Here is a 23,450-nt window from a genome sequence, read left to right as displayed (position 1 = left end):
TCATCAATCATAGCTATATCTATTTGTAAGTTATTACATATTAATCTTTCCAGGTGGCTCAGTGGTTAAAAAAAAAAAAAATCCACCTGCCAATACAAGAGCCACAGGAGACGCAGATTCAATCCCTGGGTCAGGAAGATCCCCTGGAGAAGGAAATGGCAACCCACTCCAGTGTTCTTGCCTGGAGAATCTCATGGGCAGAGGAGCCTGGTGGGCTACAGTCCATGGGGTCACAGAGAGTCAGACACGACTGAGCAGCAGCAGCATACACTAGTCTGCTTTTTACAGTTCTTTAAAATGTTTCACATTATTCCAGTTCTTAAAATAATGAGACAAAATAATGATAAGAAACGACACATTAAATGAGAGTACTACAATTATCTGATCATTTTCCAACTATAGAAAGCTGATTTATCATTTCTTACAAAAATGATTAATACCATAAATGAACAACTCGATGAATGTCTTTTTTCTTTGCAAACCACCTTCTTAAACATTCAAGGATAGAATTATGAAGTGAAAATATGCAAACTCCATCTTTTTACTAACATCTCATCCTTTTTATTTTTTTTTAAACTTACCTCTCCCAATCATCCCCAAATATATGATTACATGTTTCTCTGCTCCCTTTATCATCTGTTTATTCTATCTCCTTGGGAAGAGAAAGAACTTCTTAGCTTCTAAATAGTTATAAGGAAAAAAATGAAGCCACATCATCAAATCCCTGATACTTCCTTCTCAGTCTATCAGTTTACTTGCCAATGCAAAGAGGCAAATAGGCCTCTGAATGGTTTCATCACATATTCCTTTGTGTTATCAGCCAAAATTATGCTCATTTAAAATCATGGACCAAAGTGCTCTTAGATTTTTCCATGACTTTAAATGATTTTTATATATCAATACCACACAAATAGACAGAATGGAAGGAAGTTTTAAGCATAGAAAAAGTAACAAATAGCAAGTTAGAAACCACACAGGATCTCTGTTTAAAATTGTGCCTAATATAGCTTTCCTTTTGCAGAATAGAAAAATCAGCCAAGTACCTTTCTAGAACATTAATGGCTATCGGTCATTACGTTACATATATGTCATCTGACACAATTAAACTTTTAGATTAGTAGTAAACACTTTTCCTCTGTTACAACAGAGGGTTAGTGTTCAAGTGGAGAAAAAAAAAATCTTAGTACAGATAAAAGCATTAAAACACAAGCCAAACCATAGGGTAAGTCTAAATTTCCCCTATTTCAATTCAACCATTCAGTCCTGCTTTGACAAACAAATACACGTGAAAATTTTACAACATCAAAGAGAACTTATTTTCCAAAGCTCTTCTGCCAAATGCAACAAGCACTAGTATTTGACGGCAAAGAAACTGAACTTCAGCATTAGTTACATTAACAAACTCGCCTCTTCCTCTGATACACAAGTTTCAGATGTAATACACACTTTGGGGAACTCTCCAGAAAATTTTGTGACTTTCTGATAGGTACATATAAAATGAATATTGAATGATCATGAATATATACATATACACACCATGAATATGTACAAATATGCACAAATATGCACAAATCTCCTTTTTCGTCAGCCTGACTGTAGATTTGCTAAGGAAAACCTATGATGTCTACGTCTCCCCTGGAAATAATTGAAGGAAAAATGCCACATGACATACTCATAAAACACAGACTTTGGAATAGATGATTTAATATCTTTGTAACACTGAGCAAGTGGTTTAACCCTGCTTTAAGTCTCAAGTTCTTCAACCATAAAATGGAAATAAGAATGCCACCCACATAAGATGATTATGTTACATGAAATAATAAATGAAATGTACCTCAGACTCAATAGATCCTCAATAAACACGAATTTCCCATCTTTCCCATACTTTCTTTCTTAGGTCCTCCAAAAATATACTCAGGTGATTGACAAAGCAGTATTATAATTATCCAAATGAGGAAATACAGGTTTCTGACTGCTGAAAAAAAAGAAACTCTTGACCTAGTTACTTCCTTTTAACATTATGCCTCTAAAGATAAAAGTAAAGGTGAAAGTTCTTTAACAAAGTAAGACTTTTCTTCCAAAATTCTAGAAAAGGTATAGAAATTGTGGTGAGCAACTGTAAAAACTTCATTCATTGGAAACCAGATCCTTCCCATGTAAGAATCACAAGATGCTTTTCCAGAGTAAATGTGCTATTCCTCTCTCCTTGCCTCAGCAATAGGATGACCTCAGTAAAGAGGGGATGGTAGATGCCCCAGTGAAGTCTGATGTGATGGTAGGTAGATACTATACAGGAAAAGCATGCTACTAAAATTATAATGTGGTGATGTGGTTTGGGGGTTCCTGTTCAATCAAAGATACAAGATATAAAAAATAACTTGCAGTTGAAAACGGGAGAAAAGTTGTTGGCTGAACTCTTTGTATATCAAAATTCATAACTATTCATGGTGCATCTTGAAGCCAATGACCCACAGGCTGCCACCCACAACATGCTTGTTGCTGCTGCTGCTAAGTCACTTCAGTCGTGTCCGACTCTGTGCAACCCCATAGACGGCAGCCCACCAGGCTCCTCTGTCCCTGGGATTCTCCAGGCAAGAACAATGGAGTGGGTTGCCATTTCCTTCTCCAATGCATGAAAGTGAAAAGTGAAAGTGAAGTCAGTCGCTCAGTCGTGTCTGACTCTTAGCGATCCCATGGACTGCAGCCCACCAGGCTCCTCCATCCATGGGATTTTCCAGGCAAGAGTACTAGAGTGGGGTGCCATTGCCTTCTCCGCACAACATGCTTAGAGACAACTAATTGCAAGATGATAACCTTAAATGTGATAACCCTTGTCATTTCACTGTCAGTTAACCAAGATGCCAGTCCCAGGAAAAAGCCTTTGAGCTATTCAGAGGAGTCCACTATATCCCTTCCTGTTCATCTTTAAGAAACCTACAAGTGGTTTTGGGGTAGTGGTATAAAAACAGTACGTCTTTGAATTATACTCTACATTTGAACTCCTAATTGTCTTGTTCTCGCTAGAAATTCCAACAGGGCAATAACAACCTACATTATTTGAGGGACCCATAGCAAAACGAAAATATAGGGCCTCATGTTGAAAAAGTCTTCAGAATTTCAAGATGGCTACCACAGAGCATTCAACCAAACACAGGGTTCTGTGACTGCATAGATCACACACAAATAAAGCCCACCCTGGACAGGACTACGGCAGTGACTCACAGGAGACTAAATAACAGATTCCATGCCCAAGACAGCTGACCATAACTTAGCACACAGGCAAGTATCTGGGCAGTCTCACTAGCCTGAAAATAGCACAGATGTTCTGTTTTCTTAAATCTAATGAATTGCAGGAGAAATTATCTTTAGAATCCACAGACCACACTGATTACGAATTAATGAAATTTTAATTAAAAAAAAATAGGTTTCAGAGTAAAAAATATAGAAAAACCTAAGTTCAAGGGATAGGAAAGTTGCAAAAATTAGCTTTTAAAACATTTTGCTAATTTGTGCTGTGCTTAGTCACTCAGTCATGTCTGACTCTTTGCGACCCCCTGGACTGCGGCCCACCGGCTCCTCTGTACATACAGATTCTCTAGGCAAGAACACTGGAGTGGGTTTCCATGAGCTCCTCCAGGGGATCTTCCTGACCCAGGGACTGAATCCAGGTCTCCCACATTGCAGGCGGATTCTTCACCATCTGAGCCACCATTACTATATGCTAATTTAGGGTAGATTGTGAAAATGCCCACAATCCTTTACTCCTTCAGTAAAGAAGAGTTTATTTTCCCAGCCCTTTGATCTGGGTTGGTCAAAACCAATGGGGAATTACAGACATAGCACAGGCAGAGACTTGAAGAGTATTTGTATATTGGGACCTACAGCCACAAAATGAACAGGCCAGCCTGCCACACAGGAGATACATGTGGCACAATCACTCCATCTAACTGTGAGCAGTTAGATGGAGTGATTGTGAATTCAAACAAGAACAGCTAACCATGGCCCAGGTCAGCAGAACTGCTCAGCTGATTTGAAGACTCATGAGCAATAATGAATTGTTGTTTTTTGAAACCACTAAGGTTTGGAGTAGTTTGCTATACAGTAAAATTGTTAAATGTTACAATTAGTATTTCAGCTCAGTAAGAAAAAAAATGGATTCTACAATAAGCAGGGGCTCAGACAACTAGTTCACCATTTTTGATGAGAAGATCAGATTCCCTCTAAATTGCATAATACATTCCAATGGATTAAAAAAGTATATATAAAGAATGATAGCATAAAAACGTTAAAATAAATTTTTAGTCAATATTTATGTACTCTTGACATGGGAAGACTTTCCTAGATACTGATGTCTGAAGGAAAAAGAGTAATAGATTTTACTATGCAAAGATTTTATAAATTTTACTTGTCTAAAAAATAAAAGGCAAATGACAAATAGGTAAAATTTTACATATGAAGAAAGATTACATTCCTTACATACACAAAGTATTTTTTATGCATGACAGAAGTATGCTAAAAGCTTGCTAGCTTAATATACACAAAATAACAAAAAGCTGCACTACCTGATAAACTATTGACCAAAAGGTTTTACACATGTAACTCACAATAGAAGAAAGGTAAATGGCCGGTTAACATTTTTAAATGTTCAACCTCACTGGCAAGCAAAGAAAGATTAAAATAACAGTAAAATTATTTTACCAGGTTAAGAATTCTAACTATCAAAAACAATAATACCTAGAAAACAGACATTATTTTATAAACTGCCGGCAGAATTATAATTTAGTACATTTTTGCTAAGTAATATGTATATGCACGTGTGCGCACGCGCGTGTGTGTGTGTGTGTATGATGTGTGTGTGTTTGTGAGTGAGAAATATTTTTTGACTGAGAAATTTTCCTTTAAAGAATACATCCAGATGAAACAATCTGGGATGTGGGGAAGACAGTCACTTGACCTCATGATCCTACATCCCAGGTCATTAGAAGACTAGAGACTGTCTTCAGTTCACTGGCTTCACTGTGTAAGCCAGTAGTACCAAGAGTTTCTTCAGGTGGCACTAATGGTAAAGAACCTGCCTGCCAATGCAGGAGACCTAAGAGACGTGGGTTTGAATCGTGGGTCAGGAAGACCCCCTGGAGGAAGAAATGGCAGCCCACTTCAGTATTCTTGCCTGGAGAATCCCACAGACAGAGGACCCTTGGCGGGCTACAGCCCATAGGGTTGCAAAGCGTCAGGCACGACTGCAGTGACTGAGCATGCACACCCAAGAGCTGCTGCTCAACACCAAGGGCACAGAAGCCATGTGCCTGCCCATCCCAGCCTTCCCCACTCTGCACCTGGCAAACTGACATCGGGCTCCTAAATAACAATAGCTACCACTACTGAATGAAGAGACAGTAAGCCAAATTGACCTCAGAACCTGTACAACTGTGCCATCACTGACTCTATTACATGAATAAATATATTAATACCATATCAATTATTTCACACTGTAGCCAACTCAGCAATGTACAATCATTCATTTATGAAGGGATTTGGGCTTCACCTTCAGCTTGTCTTAAAAACTTTATTGGAATTCATAGCAGCTCCTGGACACCTAGCACCCTTAAGACCTAAGCAGAAAAAAATAAACCCCAGAACTCAGAATGTAGAAAAGACAAAGGAAGTCTTGCTATATAGAAAATATGGAAAGCATTAAATCAAGTATCTTCATCAAACCCCTTTAAAGATCCCTCTGCCATTTTGTCCACAAAACGATACAGCACCATTACAGACAAGATTCTTCAGCTCCAAGTGCAGATGTGGCAGGAAGCCCAAGAATGAGATAGATCATCAAAGATATATGAAGAAGAAGGAAGAGGGGGAAAAAAAGAAAGAAAACAAAGAACAAACCAAAACAAAAAGTATACCTGAGAGAGAAAAAAAAGTCTGGAACAGAAACAGCATTAGTGCTTACTGAGTCACGTAACAGCTTCAGCACAGAAGAAATTTGCAATCTGTATTTGTAGAACAATTTACCAAGCATTTCTACATCCACTATGGAATAGAATCTTTGTAATAAGACAGTGAGTATGTGTTCCATTTTATGGAAAGAAACTGAAGTTCTGGGAAGGTAAGAAAATTGCCAAAAGCCACATAGCAAATAAGTGACAGAACTGGGGTCTTTGGTCTTGAAGCCCCATTTTCTTTCCAAAAATCTACTATTGCTGCAGACTGTCCCTCCAGCTGAGCTCCCCTGGTGGCTCACACGGTACAAACAACCATGAAAATTTCAAGAAGCAAATATATTATCAACACATTTAGTGATGTTCACATAGTAAGCTATTTTTCTTCTCTTTGCTGTTGCTGTTCTTGTTTAGTCACTAAGTCATGTTTGACTCTTTGCGACCCCATGGACTGTAGACCACCAGGCTCCTCTGTCCATGGGATTTCCCAGGCAAGAATACTGGAGTGGGATGCCATTTCCTTCTCCACGGTTCTTCCCTTTAGAAAAGCTACCTATGAAAACAATATCTGATTCCTTCTTTCAAAAACAGCAGAATGTGGAAGAGGAGAACAGTGTTGGAGAGGGGGTTTTGTCAATGAAATGCAACTTGAATAAGTCTTGTGCGACAGAGCTGCTCGGTGTCTTGAATACACAAGATGGTGGATACACACACCTGCATAAAAGTGTATAGAACTTAATACACCCACAAATAAGTACAGGTAAAATTGTGGAAATCTGAATAAAAATCTACAGATTTTATCAATGTCCATAATCTGATCGTGATATTATACTATAGTTTTACAAAATGATACCACTGGAAAAAAGTGGGTAAATGATAGATGAAATCTAGCTATATTTTTTTATAGTTTCTTTTTAAATTGTTTATTTATTGACTGTGCTGAGTCTTCAGTGCTGCTTGCAGGTTATCTCTAATTGCTACCAGCAGGAGCTAGTCTTTGTTGTGGTGCGCAGGCTTCGCGTTGCAGTGGTTTCTCTTATTTCGGAGCGTGGACTCTAGAGCATGCAGGCTTCAGTAACCACAGCAATCAGGCTCAGTGGTTGTGGTTCATGGGCTTAGCTGCTCTGAGGCATGTGGGATCTTCCCGGACCAGGGATTGAACCTGTGTCCCCTGCACTGACAGGCAGATTCTTATCCACTAGTGAATTCCCTAGCTGTACTTTTTATTATAACTGCATGGGAATATATAACTATCTCAACAAAAAATTCAATCAAAAAAATCAACAGAGTATTCATATCATCAACACTGATTTTGAAACAGATCATTGATATTGTACAAAATATAAGGCATAATGTAGTTAATCAAAGCTGACTTCTTTATAGTAAAACTGGAAGAGGTCTTATCCATGAAATTGCAATTTTAAAAATTATTATTTCAAGCCTGAGATGATAATTTTGAATAGTTTTTAAAGATGTAATACCTTAAGAGTAAGACTCAGATAACTGTAGTTATGCAAATGATAAACCATTGGTAGAAGAAAGACTCAAAGAGGAAGAAAAAAAGTCTTTGAGCTAGAACAAAGGGCTATTTAAGAATTCTATCTCATGGCCAACTGGCACATGAAAAGATGCTCAACATTGCTAATTATTAGAGAAATGCAAATCAAAACCACAATAAGGCACCATCTCACACCATCAGAATGGCCATACTAAAGAAGTCTACAAACAACAATTGCTATAGAGGGTGTAAAGAAAAAGTAACCCTCCTACACTGTTGGTGTAATGTAAGTTGGTGCAAGCCACCATGGAAAACAGTAAAGAGGTTTCTCAAAAACAAAAAATAGAGTTCCCATGTGATCCAGCAATCCTATGCATATATCCAGACAAAACTATAATTCAAAAAGATACGCATACCCCTATGTTCACAGCACAATTCACAACAGCCAGACATGAAAACAATCTAAATGGTCAATGACAGATGAATAAAGATATGATACACATATGCAAGGGAATACCAGTCAGCCATAAAAAAGAATGAAATAATGTTATACAGCAACATGGATGGACCTAGAGATGATCATACTAAGCCAAAAGAAAAAGATAAATACCATGTAATATCACCTATATGTGGGATCTAAAATATGACACAAGTGAATTTATCTACAAAATAGACTCACAGACATACAGAACAGACTTGTGATTGACAAGAGGGAGGATAACTAGGGAAGGAAGGGATTGGGAGTTTGAGATTAGCAGACACAAACTATTGTACATAGAATGGATAAACAACAAGGTCCTACTATTCAGCACAGGGAAGTACCCTGTGGTAAACCATAATGGAGAACAATATGAAAAAGAAAGTGTGTGTGTGCGTCTGTATATATATGTGTGTGTGTGTGTATATATATATATATATATAAAACTAAATCACTTTATTGTACAGCATAAACTAGCACATTGTAAATCAACTATACATCAATAAAGTAAATTTTAAAAACAGAATTCTATCTTAAAACATCAGCTGACAAAAAACTAGAAGTATGATCCAATTACTTTGTAAGACAATCTGAGAATTATGATAATTATGGGATGTACCAAGAATTGTCCAATAAACACACTAACCATATAGCTACTATTTATCAAGCATATACTATATGCCTGGCATTATGCTGGCTGCTTCAAAGAAATGATGGAAAATCCTCACAAAAACTCTGGAAAGTAAAATATGGATGGATCTATTCTATATTACTCAAAGTCACATAATTAGACAGTGACAGAGCTTGACTAAATTCTGACTCTAAAGCCTGCATGCTGTTCACTGTTTCATAATATACAAGAAAGAAACACCTAACCTTGGTAGTCTGGTACATGACTCTAGAGTGAGGGAAAAGATTATATCCAGTAGTAGAAAACTACCACTGATATACTTACCTGCTTGTAAGTTCCATCCAGCAAGGTGTCCAGGTGTTGGAGGGGCGCAGGTGTTTTATCTTTGAACCTTGTTAACAGCCGACGTTGAATGGCCCGAAATTGTACAGCTCTTTCAGATAAGAGTTCTTCTAATTTTTCACCATTTATCCGCAACTACAATGAAGAATTTCTTTAATTCAGGCTAAATGTGCACAACAAAAACATGTCTAAAGTAGGGATACTGGCAATACCAATAGAAATTTGAAAAGAGTAAAGAGGAAATTTAAGTGTATTACAGAGTTTAGAGAATTAAAACAGTATGATATTTGATTCATGAATACATAAATGATACAGTGAAATAGGCTGGATAGAAATTTAGTAAAAATGGCCCACTTACCAACGGGTAAAGACAGATTATTTAATAAACATTTTGTGATAACTGATTAAATATACAAGGGAAAAAAGAATAATAATCTATAATCTCTCCCCTAGCTTTTACAGCAAAATCAACTGTAGAGGAATCAAAAGTTTAAATAAAACAAAAGTACTAGAAAATTGTATTCTTAAGATAATTTTAGCATGAGACAGATCTTTATAAGTTAAAAGACTTTTGGCTTTTTTTACTAACCTAAAAAAAAAAAAATTCTATGTGATTGCCATAATATCTAGAAAGCATCTTCAAACTGATGAAAAAGTGACCACAACCCAGACAAATGAGTAAGAAAAAGAACACCAATCCAATAGAAAAGTAGGCAAGATTCACAGAGAAGTTAATACAAATAGTTCTCAAACATAACAGCCTTTGACCTAGCAATCGCACTTCCAGGAATTTTTCCAAGGGGTGTGCTTGCAAAAAGTAATGTACATGCAAACATATTCATTATAGAATTTGTTCTATTCCTATTACAGTAAGATAATGTTAATAATCAAACTGCTATCAATAGAGGAACAAGAGGACCACTAGGTACAGATAAGCAATGCTAGCCAAAGATTCATTCAAAGAAGCAAAGTAAAGAAACAGAATATCTATATTCATGTATTTTTTCTAAAAATTTGTATAGTAACATAGTTGTGACTACATAGAACAATTCTAGAAAGATCACAAGAAACTGGACACCAAAAGTTGCCTCCAAAGAGGATATTGAATAATGGAAGGATGAGAATCAGAAATGACTCCTTTCTATTAACTCTTTTCATAATTTTTGAAGTTAATATTATTAAAATAAAGAAAACTGATCATAGGGAATACTCCATGAAACCAGATCATGTGACTGCTACTTCAACTTCACAGAACAGTCATAATACTTCTGAAGTATCATATTCAGTATGTTTGGAAATCATACATAGTTTACATTTCTGATATCAAACCAAACTCCCCTCTTTTTCAGTGCATGTGTGGAGAAAAGACACACGATTGGGGAAAACACTTGGAATTCTATTACCCTCCTTTAACCCCAGTTTCAGAAGCACTTAAGTAGCTACATCAAAGAATATTCTCTTGAAGGGAAAGAAAAATTCATTACCAAAATTTAAAATGATAACAACTAATTTTTTAAGAAGATTATAAAAGTTATCAATAATTCACTTTTAATTGTATGACTTCCTGCTAAAATATTTTATTTCCTCAATTCATGAAATAAAAAAAATATTTTCAATATTAAGACATCAGCCAGGTGTCTTTGTATGCGTAACAAAACATCAGTGATTGAAATGTTTTCACATATCAGAATTTCAACACTTAACAAATATGTATGGATCTTAGTGCCAAGCAATGTTCTAGGCACTAGGAATTACAACAATGACTAAAACAGACAAAAATTCCTGTTTTCATGGAGCTTATGCTAAAGGACACTTGGAGGCCAAAAGCCACCTTTATTCAAAGTTGAAAGCTGTATTAAAAAGAAAAAAAAAAAAAAAAGGTAGAGACTGAGGCCAGAGAGTAAAGGAAGCATAAGCATGCCCTTTTTAACTTGCTTGACAAGTAAAAGTGTATATAGTTGACCATATTCCCTAAGTCCCTCCCCAGAAAAGAAATGTCCCTGATGTAGAAACTACAAGGATTAACTAGCCAGCAAATATAAGCACAGGAGAGATGCGGACTATATGTCAAATATAGTCAATTAGAAACGAATGTTTTCGATTTTAAATGTTACAAACATTTAATCAATATAGTCTTTCTGTGGACTCTCTTCCATCAGTCACTGGACCCCAGTTTTGCACAGTTAAGCAGGAATTTCTTCAGATATATCCTAGAGAATTGCAAAGGTTCTCGATACTTAGAGTACCTAAATATTATTTCCCAAATTATTGACTTTTGGTGCCACAGTTTGGTCAAAGTATACTATCCTATACAATATCATCAGCATAGATGAGAGAAAATCCAAATTAATTTATTTGATAATGTTGTATTATCCACAATTAGACTGCATTCACTGAAAATTTCCCTTTATGTTGACACTGTATTCAAAAAAGTCTTTATGTATAGGTTAAAGTTAACATTCTTAGAATGTTCAAGGAACTGAACATTAAGTAGAATGTTCATGTGACTGACAATTTACATAACATATTCTCTCTCCCTTCCTCTCTCTCTATAATACACACATACACACGTGCACACACACACCACTTTACAGAGATGCAAAAACCTATGGATTCCTTAAAAAGGAGCCACGCTAGGGAACCAATGCTTCCTTAAATAATTTTCAAAATCTTTTTGAAATTCCTCTTTGTAATTCCCTACAGGATCTACTTACAGGCAAATAAGTAAGTAAAGCTTGGTGAATTCTTTTTTTAAACACATGGGACTTAAAACAATGAATGTCACTGTATAATTGTTTTCACAAAAACATTAATCTTGACTATTTCCAAATATCAAACCAATTTTCAAAGGATGAAGATTTGACACTCTGAAGATACTCAAGAAAATCTAACACAGGCTCTGAAGATAATTCCAAAGAAGAAGTGCAAACATATCCAGGCAACAAAGTCACTGGCAAATCTCACTGATTTAGACATTTAATCCTTCAGCATTTACCAAGCGCCCATTGTGCCAGATACTCGATAATATTTTACGTGATTAACCCTCATTCAGATGCAGAAGTTCTGGTGTGCTTGTTAAAAATGAAAAGGAAAATTCACTTTACTTTATAATCACACCTCATTTATGGCCTGCTAGAATTAGTTAGCCAAATGGCTGCCGATAAGCTCAAATAGTTTTAGCACTGGGTTATTGGGGTCAAAGGTTAAATCCCCATGTGGGAGAATTAAACCAGTTCTGTTCTGAGGTCAGACCACATGCTTAGCTCCAGGCAGCCACTCTGTAAAAGTCTGCAATTGATCACAAATTGGCAAGAGGGCAGGAAAAGATTCACAACCCCACCACCCACATAAGAATAACAACTTAGTGTACTGCCTAATGGTATGTATGCTAGAATTCTTACCTCTACAGGATCCCCTTCTTTTTCATATACTGAAAAATTACAGATGATATAGGTTATGATCATACACACCTCAAAATGATGATCAATCAACTCAAAATATTCTTGAAGGGGAACAGGTCCAGAAAAAGAACATGTGAAATCTTTGATTCCCTGTTTTTCAAAATATTCTTGAAGGCGGACGATAAGCTCATTTGTTATAAGCCAAAGATCCTCAAATTGCTCACTCTGAATGCGGTATCGTTCTAAAGAGAAAAAATAATTAAGCAAAAGGCTTATTAACACAATTACTAGCTGAAATAACGTATTGCTGTTGTTCAGTCACTGAGTTGTGTCTGACTCTTTGCGATCCCATGGACTGCAGCACGCCAAGCTATCCTGTCCTTTGCTAATTCCCAGAGTTTGCCCAAACTCATGTCCATTGAGTTGGTGATGCCATGAATTATCACTAACTTTGACATGAACACAAAAATGAAAAGGACAAAGATTTTATTTTTGGAATATAGATATAATTTCTACTACCTTAATAAAAATAATTTTATGACTTTATTGTGATTTTCTGCATCAATAACTTGACATTTTCAAATTTCACTCCAAAGGTATGTGGTCACAGTGCCAAGCTGCAAAGTATGGTCCTTTTAACTATGTATCTTATGATAGGTTTCAGTATAGTAAAAACACAAAGTTTGGATCTTTCCAGAAAGAGCTTTACTCAAAAGGTAAGAAAACAAAGAAACAAAATAAAAAAAGGTAAGAAAACAGCCATTGCAAAAGTATACTTGGTATCATTATCCATTTCAGAAGTTGATATGAAATAAAATTTATTCTATAGAAAGTCCCACATCCTGGCCACAGTAGCCAGCTTAAACCCCTGTTATCATAATCAAAGCTATTTTTCTTGTAGTTCTTTCATTTGAAGAGAGGTTTTGCAATAAGACCCTTCCCCAAATATAAATCTTGGTTCCCTCCATTCCCTGAAACCTCAGCTCATAGACAGCCAAATTTTTGCCTTCTACCTTGATGATGCCGATGATGACAACAAAGATGACAATGATGCTGACAGCAGTGACAATAACTACATCTATGATAAGAGCAACTATTATATGTTGAGCACCAACTATGCATCCAGCACTGAAATTGTAACAACTCATTCTTTTACAAAAAAAGAAAACCAGGCACAAAGAATCTCAAAGACTTGCCAAAGGTCATGAAGTAAATTAAATGTCAGAGCTAGAATTTATGATAAATATCCTTCTTTCCAATTGTCTAAACTCGACCTATTCTTTAGGATTTGGCTTCAGTCTCAACTACCCCAAAAACTTTATTTCTCTACCATCGATAGCAGCCTTGGTCTTCCCTGGTGACTCAGATGGTAAAGAATCTGCCTGCAATGCAGGAGACCAGGGTTCAATCTTTGAGACAGGAAGATTGCCTGGAGAAAGGAATGGCTACCCATTCTAGTATTCTTACCTAGAGAATTCCATGGACAGAGGAGCCTGGTGGGCTACAGTTCATGGAGTTGCAATGAGTTGGATACGACTGACTGACTAATACGTAGCAGCCTTATATGTACCAGGCACTATCTAAAGCACTTCACATTCACTCTCTTGCTTAAATCTCAATAACCCAATAGGGAAAATGCTGTTATCCCCATTTTACCGAAGAATAAATCTAGCCACAGAAGAGTTTAAATAATCTGCAAGGTCATCCAGCCAGTTAGTAACAGAGCAGGGATTGGAACTCCAGCTATTAATCCAAAGATTATCTATCAGTCTTAACCACCTCACAACATTGCACATCTCTGAATTTATAGAGAATGTCAACAGTTTACTTAACTGCATACAACCACGTATTCTTATTTAACTTTCCATATACTCATATTTGGTCTCTTTAAAGAGACCATACACTTTTTGAGATCGAAGTCACCTATTCTATTGAACATCTATTATGTTTCATAAAGAAATAAATTCGGGGAGTATAAAAATTAATGAGTTTTTTTGCTTAAAGAACCTAAGATATTATGATACATTCATGTAAAATAGTTATTTATACTTCCCATGGTACTATAAATATATTAAAACTTTAAATTGGTTTTTAACTTTGCCATCCTCAACCATAATCCAAGAATATATCTGCTCTCATTCCCCCAGTCGTACTCTTTTTAATCACATAAGGAAAAAAATAAACTGAGTAGTCCTGCCACGGAACATGCAAACACTGTGGTCTTCTCTGCTGTCATATCATTCCCCTTGATCCTACCCCACACTCCCTTCACTCTAGTCTTATTCTGGATGTTGGCTTCTGCCCATGGTGCTGATCAGATGTCTTCTCATTTCTCCCCATCAAAGACAGTAGGGCCAAGGTCAGATATGACAACCTTTACCTTTCTTGGTAATTGTAACTGAAGGTTTAATGCTTTAGAAGAAAACTAGCATACAATTATGGAGGGCTGTGAGTAGACAGGTAGAAGGGAGAATGCTGATGACAAAGTATGCTAGTGTTAGGTAGTTAGAATAGGGAAAAAGAGTCCAAAATGGCGGTGGCTAAAAGACCTGGAAGGGAAAACCCATGAAAATAGAACAAAGGAAGGTCCGAGGACCGGAGTGAGAACCTCAGGTAAGACAAACAACGCTCCTGCCTAAGCCCAATTTACATAAGGCAGGCCCAGGGACAGAGAAACAAATGAAAAGAGGAGCCAAAGCCCTCTTCCCTCTCTTTTGCTCCCTCCCTCCCCCGCGCGATGGGGCGATCTTCTCTTCACGTCTTTGGATCGACATGCCCTCACGCCTCAAAGATGGATTTTCCTGCTATTATCTAAATAAATAGAGCTGTAACACTGATTTATTTCAGAGCTATAACACAGTCCGTTCGAGACCTGAGAGCTATAACACGGTCTGTCCTCCGAGAGCTGTGACCCGCCAAGGGGCTTTAATGTCCGTCACTCCAAATCTTTGTTGTGACGAGACAAAGAACCGAGGAACATACACTCGCGTGACACTAGTATAGAATCCTCTAAATCTGGGGTCTTACCTAAGTCAAGCTTGCGGTCCAACACAGAAAGCCCAAACTGTATTTATTCCCTCTTCTATTCATTTGTATAAGTCAGTTCAAGATTCTGGAGATAAAATCACAAAGAAAGCAAGAGCCTCTGCCTTCAAGAAGTTCACTGTAGATCTTGAAAGATGGAGTGATGCATGAAGAATGAACAAGGTTTCCACCATCACTGACTCAGAGGACTCAGGGATACCCCCATTAAGGTTGATTTTGCCACAGAAATATCAGAGCTTTCCCCAAGGGATATACAACTATTTTCAAGTATATGAAGGCCTATTACATAGCAGAAGAATTAGGCATAGCAAGGGAGCAGCAAAGTGAAGAAGGCACAATAAGAATTGTTGAATAATTATAGATATTAATAGAGTTGGCTGCCCTGGGAAGTGTTTAAGGCTCTGAGCTCCTTGGTGATTGGTGCTTTCTTAAAAATCTCCTGGGGAGTTGTAGAACTCAGTGAGGAAGAAGATAGGCCATCTCTGGAGTTACGGACCAATCTGTTCCTCTATGCATCCTGAGACACATACTGGGCAGCTCAGTGCTGCCTCCAGGTCTCAGCCATTTGTTCCTCTTAGGTAGAAAGGTAGCTTCTGGCTCAGGGCTGGCTCAGGACCTTGTCTTTCTCTGTATTTGCCCATCTTGGGGCAGGTATCTGCTCCAGGCCAGAGTCCCCATCCAGGCCCAGGGAATGCCCTTGGCCTTCTAGAAGACAACGCTGAGCTGAGCCAGTTACATCTCCTTTTACAGCTTTGTGATCTCCCCAAACACAAACTACATTCTGCTGCACAGTCTTTGCTGGACACAGCAGGCGTAGGTGATGAAGTTCCACGCTGCAGTGATGCAGGTCTGAGAGAACACATGGTGAGATGCAGTCATGACTACTGGAGCAACAGAGATGGATACGATAGCAAGAGTGGGCACATACTCGGGCACTGCCATACTTGACTGTGGCTGCCCTCCCTGTGAGCAGCATCTGCAAAGCCACAGACTGGATGGTGAGGGTGTTATCCTCCAGAGTGGACTGTGCCAACACCAGGAGAGGTGTGTCCATTCAACTATAATTTTTCAATACAAATGTGTCACACTTAAAAGAGATGCACGAAACATCTCTATCAAAGGTTAGTTTTATTAGTTAAATTTTATTTAAAAGTAAAACATTTTATTAGCATTTACAACTGGAGGAAATGTGGATAGGATTCTCAGCCAAATGCCAACAAGTACCTCCAAGTTCAGCTGTCCTGGGGCTGAGCTGATGATGGGGAAAGACAGATCCAATTGACACTTATCCTGATGCCTCCTAGGAACTGCTGGATTTAGTTCCCATTCACAGCTTACAGTGGGCATGGGTGTTTCATTAAGGAGAGCAGGGTATGTTGTAAGCAAGCCAAGAAAGGCAGTGGGCCCAAAAGCTTCCCCAGGAGAGACAAAGTATCTTATTTCTGCTGCCCACAGCTGGAGCTCCTTCCTCACTTCTGGAAGACAACAAACCCCCTAATCTGACAAAATGAAATGCAGGCAAGTCTAAACATTTCCCTTTATCTTTCATCAAGATTTGAATTATCTGAACAGAGGTTGATGAACTCTCTAGGAGACCCATTTCAATCCCCCATACTGGGCAAAGACTTCCACTTTCTAAAGTAACAGAGAAAAGTCAGACAATAGATTCAAAAGGCAAGGGACAAATGAAAGAAATGAAACACAATTCCCTTTACAAAGTAGCCATAAAGCAAGACAATCTTTGACAGTCTTAAAAAGATTATAAGTAACTCTGCACCTACTCATTCAATTCAAAAGGTATTAAGCAGTAAGTGCTGGGGAAACAATGGGGAACAACACATACTAGTCCTGGCCCTCATCCTAGTGAAAAGGGTAGAAAATAAGCAAATAAATAACAAATAATTACAAGTTATAAAAGGACTATGATGCAGATAAAAAAGGTGCTATGATAAAGACTAATGGCAAAACAGTTTGTTTATTATTTCATAAAACACTGCAACTAAATAATACTAGCAGCTAAAATTTACCTAGTACTTACAGTGTACCAGGAAATTGCTTCATGCTTTTTAGGAATTATCTCATTTGATTCTTATATAGTATAATGGCACTACTTTATTTCCATTTCTGTAGATGGAAAAAACAGGCACAGTAATTTTTTCAAAGTCATTCAAATGAAATCTAAACCAGAGCAGGGATTTAAATTATTAATCTGATTCTAGACTTCATACTCCTAATCATTTTGTGCATAAAGCTTGGAGCTTAAAATGGAAAGAACAGCCCAGGTAGAGGGAATGGCAAGTTCAAAGACTTTATGGGAGAAAAAGCCAGAGATGTACCAAGAACTGAGAGAAGGTCATAGTAAGGAAAAGTGCCCAGAGATGAAGCTGGATATCAGTCCAGGCCAGAACATGCAGGGAGACCTATATGGGTTAGTAAAAGTTTCGATATTATTATCAACACAAAAGATTTTCAGCTGGAGAGAGGCATGATAAGATTTGTAATTGTTTCTTTGTTTTTATTATAAAAGCTGCCAAGCAGAAAAGGAATTGGAAAGGGACAAAAATAGACTCATAGTTATCCAACATAGTGGTGCCATATATAAGCAATTAAGGGCATCACATTACAAAGGAAATCTCCAGTTTCTCAGATCTTATCCCTGAGCAAAACTTAAAATGTAGTAAATTTTTAAATCTATGACTTCAGTACAAATAAATCATCCAACCATCAATTTCTTCATCCACACAAAGGGGAAAATAAAGCATAGCTCACAAGGCCAGTATGAAGATCAACTATAATGTTATATGGAAAAGATTTACACAAGTGTAATTTATCTTCGTATTATTATTTTTTTGGCCACGATACACATAAGATCTTAGTTCCCCCACCAGGGATAAAACCCACACCCCTTGCACTGGAAGTGCAGAATCTTAACCACTGAATCACCAGAAAAGTACCTATATTTTAAAATTTAGATCAAGAAAAATTAGATATTCAAAATATATTTGTTGAAAAAATTAAAATTTTGATACAAAAAGTATAGAATAAAGCAAGTTAAAAAATCTAAAGCTCACTGGAAAACTTAATATAAATAAAATTCTCTATTTTATTTGCTATAGCCTGAACACTTGTGTCACTCCAAAATGCATATGTTTAGTCCTGATATCCACTGTGATGATATCTGGAGGTTGGGCCTTGGGGAGGAGATAATGTCATGGGAAAGGAGTCCTCATTAATGAGATTAGCACTCATGAAAAAGAGGCCCCAGAATCACCCTTACCCCTTCTGTCACATGCCGCACTGAAAAGCCAGGCATCTGTGAAGCAGGAAGCAGACCCTCACCAGAGACCAGACCTATCCACGCCCTGATCTGGGGCTTCCGAGCCTCCAGAACTATCAGAAGCAAACTTCTGTTATGTGAAAGCCACCCAGTCTACAGTATTTTTTTAAACAACAACCCAAATGGACTAAGATAGTACTCTGCTGTGAATACATGAATAACATTAAAGAAGAAAAATGCAAAATTCATAATAATAAACATTTAAATAGGTCTGATACTTTCTATAACTTTCAAATTCAGACTTCAATTATTTTCTTATTCATCAGCACATACAGGGGGAAAAATGTGTCAAAATGTTAAAAATTACCATGAGACTGGAGGATTTAAAAATATAAACGTGGTATCTGCAAGCTGAATTTTTTCAGATTACCAAAAATCAACAAGAATCAAACAGTCAAAGATTTATAAGGCATTATTTTGACTATTAAGCATTTTCTTGGTACTAGTACTCCAAGATACTTAACATTGCCCAGGAGATTTTCCAGAGTATACATTTCATGGAAAAGAGAAATGAAAATTCCTATTTACAATATAGTATGAAAGAAAAAAGTTGTATTCTAAAATACATCCTTACAATATTGATAATTAAAATAGCTTCCAAAATGAACATTCAATTTAATCTCTTTTCCTTTGCATCTTGCAACAGCAGCTCAGTGGAAATAACCATTTCAGCTTCCAAATGAAATAAATTTAAAGGATTGGAACCCAGTCAATTGCCATTTCACCCTACTACAAATGGAGAAAATAATATATTTAACTAAGCAGGGCACAAAAATGCATAACGTCAGTCTCAATTCATGTCAGAACATCTGAAGTTCATCAATATAAATAATGTTTGCATTCATATCATAAACAAAGCATCAATATAGTTTATGCTACCCTGGAAATTTTAAAATGTGAAATGGAAAAGCAGATGAATGCCTTTTAAATCAAAAGTTGGAAGAAATAATATAAATAATATCAGTAGATATTTGTGTAATACTCTAAATATACAACCTCTTCAGTATTAATACAAACTATGGATGCTTTCTCTAAATTTAATTTTCAAAAGGCTTTTTTCTAAGTGGATTTATATAATATTCCCATTGTCCCTCAATAATACTGCTAAGAAATTCTAAGATAAATTTTAATACAATATTATACTGATGAATCACTGTACACATTAAAGCGCTGACAGCAGCATGAGGTGCATATCAGGTGAGTTTAGATTTTATCATGACCTGTGTGTGTGCTAAGTTGCTTCAGTCATGTCTGACTCTTTGTGACCTTATGACCTGTAGCCTGCCAGGCTTCTCTGTCCATGGGATTCTCCAGGCAAGAATACTGCAGTAAGTTGCCAAGCCCTCCTCCAGGGAGTCTCCCCAACCCAGGGATCCAACCTTTGTCTCACGCATCTTCTGCATTGGCAGGAAGGCTCTTTATTACTAGTGCCATCTGGGGAGGCTTTATCATAACACCTGTCTTTAAATTTGGAGACTTCATTAAAGGACTATCACAGAGTACCTACTCCATGAACTTTCAGATGCTTTTGAACTGTAGTACTGAAAAGACTCTTGAGAGTCCCTTGGACTGCAAGGAGATCAAACCAGCAACCCTAAAGGAAATCAATCCTGAATATTCATTAGAAGCACTGATGTTGAAGCAGAAGTTCCAATACTTTGGCCACCTGACGCAAAGAGCCAACTCATTAGAAAAGACCCTGATGCTGGGAAAGATTGAAGGCAGGAGGAGAAGAGGACGACAGAGGATGGGATGGTTAGCTGGCATCACTGACTCAAAGACATGAGTTTGAGCAAGCTCCAGAAGATGGTGAAGGATAGGGAAGCCTGGCGCGCTGCACTCCATAGGTCGCAAAGAGTCAGACATGACTGAGCAACTGAACAATGACAAAAACAAAAATCCCACACTTTATCAAGCATCTGAAGATAACTTTTCTTCTTCCTGGAATGCCTTCCACCTAAAAATCTCCTATTCATTCCAAAATACCCTTCACAAATAAAATCTCTTATGGAACCTCATTCTTTTGGAATCTAGTAGCAGCCAAAGTGTGCTTCTATAAGCACATCAAGTGTTCTATAATCAGTACATTACCTGTTTGTTTCTCCAATTAGTGCAGGAGCTCCACAAGAGTCATGAGATGTATTAGATATAAAGACATCTGCTAAGTGAAAAATGAGCAAAGGTGCACAGTCCAGCCAGACGGAGCAGAGCAAACTCTCACTTTCTTTTTTCTGAAGATATTTTAACACAGTTCAACATCACATATGCTTTCTTTTGACAGATACAAAAAGAAAGCCTTTTTCAAGGCTCAACCCTTATTCACATACACGACTACAATTCTTTCATTATATGTGAAAGCAAAATAATCAAAATGGAAAAGCAAAGGACTTTTAAACTTGACCTTATTCAATTCAATCACTCTTTCTAGCATGCTAGACTCTTCCAGGATACTGAAATGTTTAGCATTATTAGTTATCCTTTCCATATTCCAAAGGCCTACCAGAGGCAACATAAATTTGCTATTTGCAATTGCTTAGTGCTACTTGTGACACTAAGAAGATGTATTTACTCAGCATTCATTGCTAATTACCAGTTTAGCAGGGTACAGAAGTCTAAGTTGAAAATCATTTCTCTCAGATCTTAGGGAAAATTTTTCCATTGTCCTCTAGGTTTCAAATTGGGAAAGGAGTACATCAAGGCTGTATATTGTCACCCTGTTTACTTAATTTATATGCAGAGTACATCATGTGAAAAGCCAAGCTAGATGAAGCAAAGGCTAGAATCAAGATTGCCGGGATAAATATCAATAACCTCAGATACGCAGATGACACTACCCTTGTGGCAGAAAGCAAAGAGAAACTAAAGAGCCTCTTGATGAGAGTGAAAGAGGAGAGTGAAAAAGTTGGCTTAAAGCTCAACATTCAGAAAACTAAGATCATGGCATCTGGTCCCATCACTTCATGGCAAATAGATGGGGAAACAATGGGAAAAGTGAGAGACTTTATTTTCTTAGGCTCTAAAATCACTGCAGATTGTGACAACAGCTATGAAATTAAAAGATACTTGTTCTTTGGAAGAAAAGCTATGACCAACCTAGACAGCATATTAAAAAGCAGAGACATTACTTTGCCAACAGAGGTCCGTCTAGTCAAAGCTACGGTTTTTCCAGTGGTCATGTATGGATGTGAGAGTTGGACCATAAAGAAAGCTGAGCACCGAAAAATTAATGCTTTTGAACCGCTGTTTTGGAGAAGACTCTTGAGAGTCCCTTGGACTGCAAGGAAATCAAACCAATCAATCTTAATGGAAATCAGTCCTGAATATTCATCAGAAGGACTGATGCTGAAGCTAAAACTCCAATACTTTGGCCACCTGATGCAAAGAACTGACTCTTTGGAAAAGACCCTGATACTGGGAAAGATTGAAGGTGGGAGGAGAAGGAGACAAGAGAGGATGAGATGGTTGGATAGCATCACCGACTCAATGAACATGAGTTTGAGCAAGCTCCAGGAGTTGGTGATGGACAGGGAAGCCTGGTGTGCTGCAGTCTACGGGGTCGCAAAGAGTCAGACATGACCAAGTGACTGAACTGAACTAAACTAGTATCTAATAATTTTGTTGAAAAGTTAAATATCTTCTTGATTCATTTTCCTTGAGTGACTATTTTTTCCTTTCTAATCTTTGGAGATATGCCCCTGATCCTTAGTGCTCTAAAATTTCACAATAATATGTTCATACGTATTTCTTTTTCTCATTCATTGTGCTAACATTGAACAAGCTCCTCCAATATCCACAACTGAGACATTTCATTTCCTGGAAATCTTTGTCTCCATTGGTTTTCTTTCCATCTTTACAACCCACTCCCCCAATGTCACACCTTGTTTGATGAGCCTGTCATCAGGATATGCAGTCTCTCTGAACTCCTGACATCAACACCTCACTCATTCTATAACCACCAGCTTTTGTGCTTCTGGTTTACTTGCTCTATAACTCCCACTACTTCTTGACATGTGATCAAGACATGTGATCTATTGAACTTATTAATTTCTCACTATGTATCACTTTTCTCTTTATTTCTCTCAGGTTAGATTTGGTAGTTCATTACTACAATCATTCTCATAAAAATATTTTATCTGCAATTCTCTGTTTCAAAATCCCAATCCTGGCTTTAGTTGTTTGGACAACAAAAAACAAATCACTGCTAGGCAAAATTATCTAAGGATGACTGGATTCACTTCAAAATTCAGAATCTCAGACTTCTAATGGGAACTCATCATTGCTTATATTTCACGAGTTTGCTTCCTTATTTTCCAAGACACCAGTGTCACACTATTTTTTTTTTCAAATTTAAAGATCAGCAAAGCTCCCCTATCTTTTCATCAACAAAATTTATAAAGTCTCCCTAGACCTATATCCTGTCACTAAACTTTCAACTCTCCTCACCCTCCAAGTTCTGTATCCCATCCCCTCTCTCCTTCTAAAGGACTTCATTGCTTTGTGATGCCCTTCTGCTTCCTGATCGTCAGCCTCTCCCACTAACTCATTTCAATTGATATTTAAACATGTTCTGAAAGTGAAAAGTGAAAGTGTTAGTTACTCAGTGGTGTCCGACTCTTTGTGACTCCGTGGACTGTAGCCCACCAGGTTCCTCTTTCCATGGAATTCTCCAGGCAAGAATACTAATATGTTCTAATATTGCTTATTTAAAAACAAAATGCACAACTCCTTTCAGCTACATTTTACTTCAGAATTACTGAGTTTAATTGTCAAATT

At 37.3% G+C, this 23,450-nt stretch overlaps 1 protein-coding gene across 2 annotated transcripts in view; it reads right to left on the bottom strand.

Annotated features, from left to right (window-relative positions):
• Positions 1 to 23,450, bottom strand: part of BBS9 (Bardet-Biedl syndrome 9) — a 436,742-nt gene that overhangs the window by 196,249 nt on the left and 217,043 nt on the right. For both annotated transcript variants that reach the window (XM_070468373.1, XM_070468376.1), the window contains 2 exons: positions 12,365 to 12,537; positions 8,877 to 9,029 (listed from right to left, as the gene is read on the bottom strand). In XM_070468373.1, coding sequence (XP_070324474.1) covers positions 8,877 to 9,029; positions 12,365 to 12,537 — 326 coding nt within the window. The remainder of the gene's footprint in view (positions 1 to 8,876; positions 9,030 to 12,364; positions 12,538 to 23,450) is intronic.

This window comes from Odocoileus virginianus, chromosome 1, assembly GCF_023699985.2.
Source record: "Odocoileus virginianus isolate 20LAN1187 ecotype Illinois chromosome 1, Ovbor_1.2, whole genome shotgun sequence".
NCBI lineage: Eukaryota > Metazoa > Chordata > Mammalia > Artiodactyla > Cervidae > Odocoileus > Odocoileus virginianus.
The sequence above is the reverse complement of the archived record's forward strand: the minus strand, read 5'-3'. Positions and strand labels throughout refer to the sequence as shown.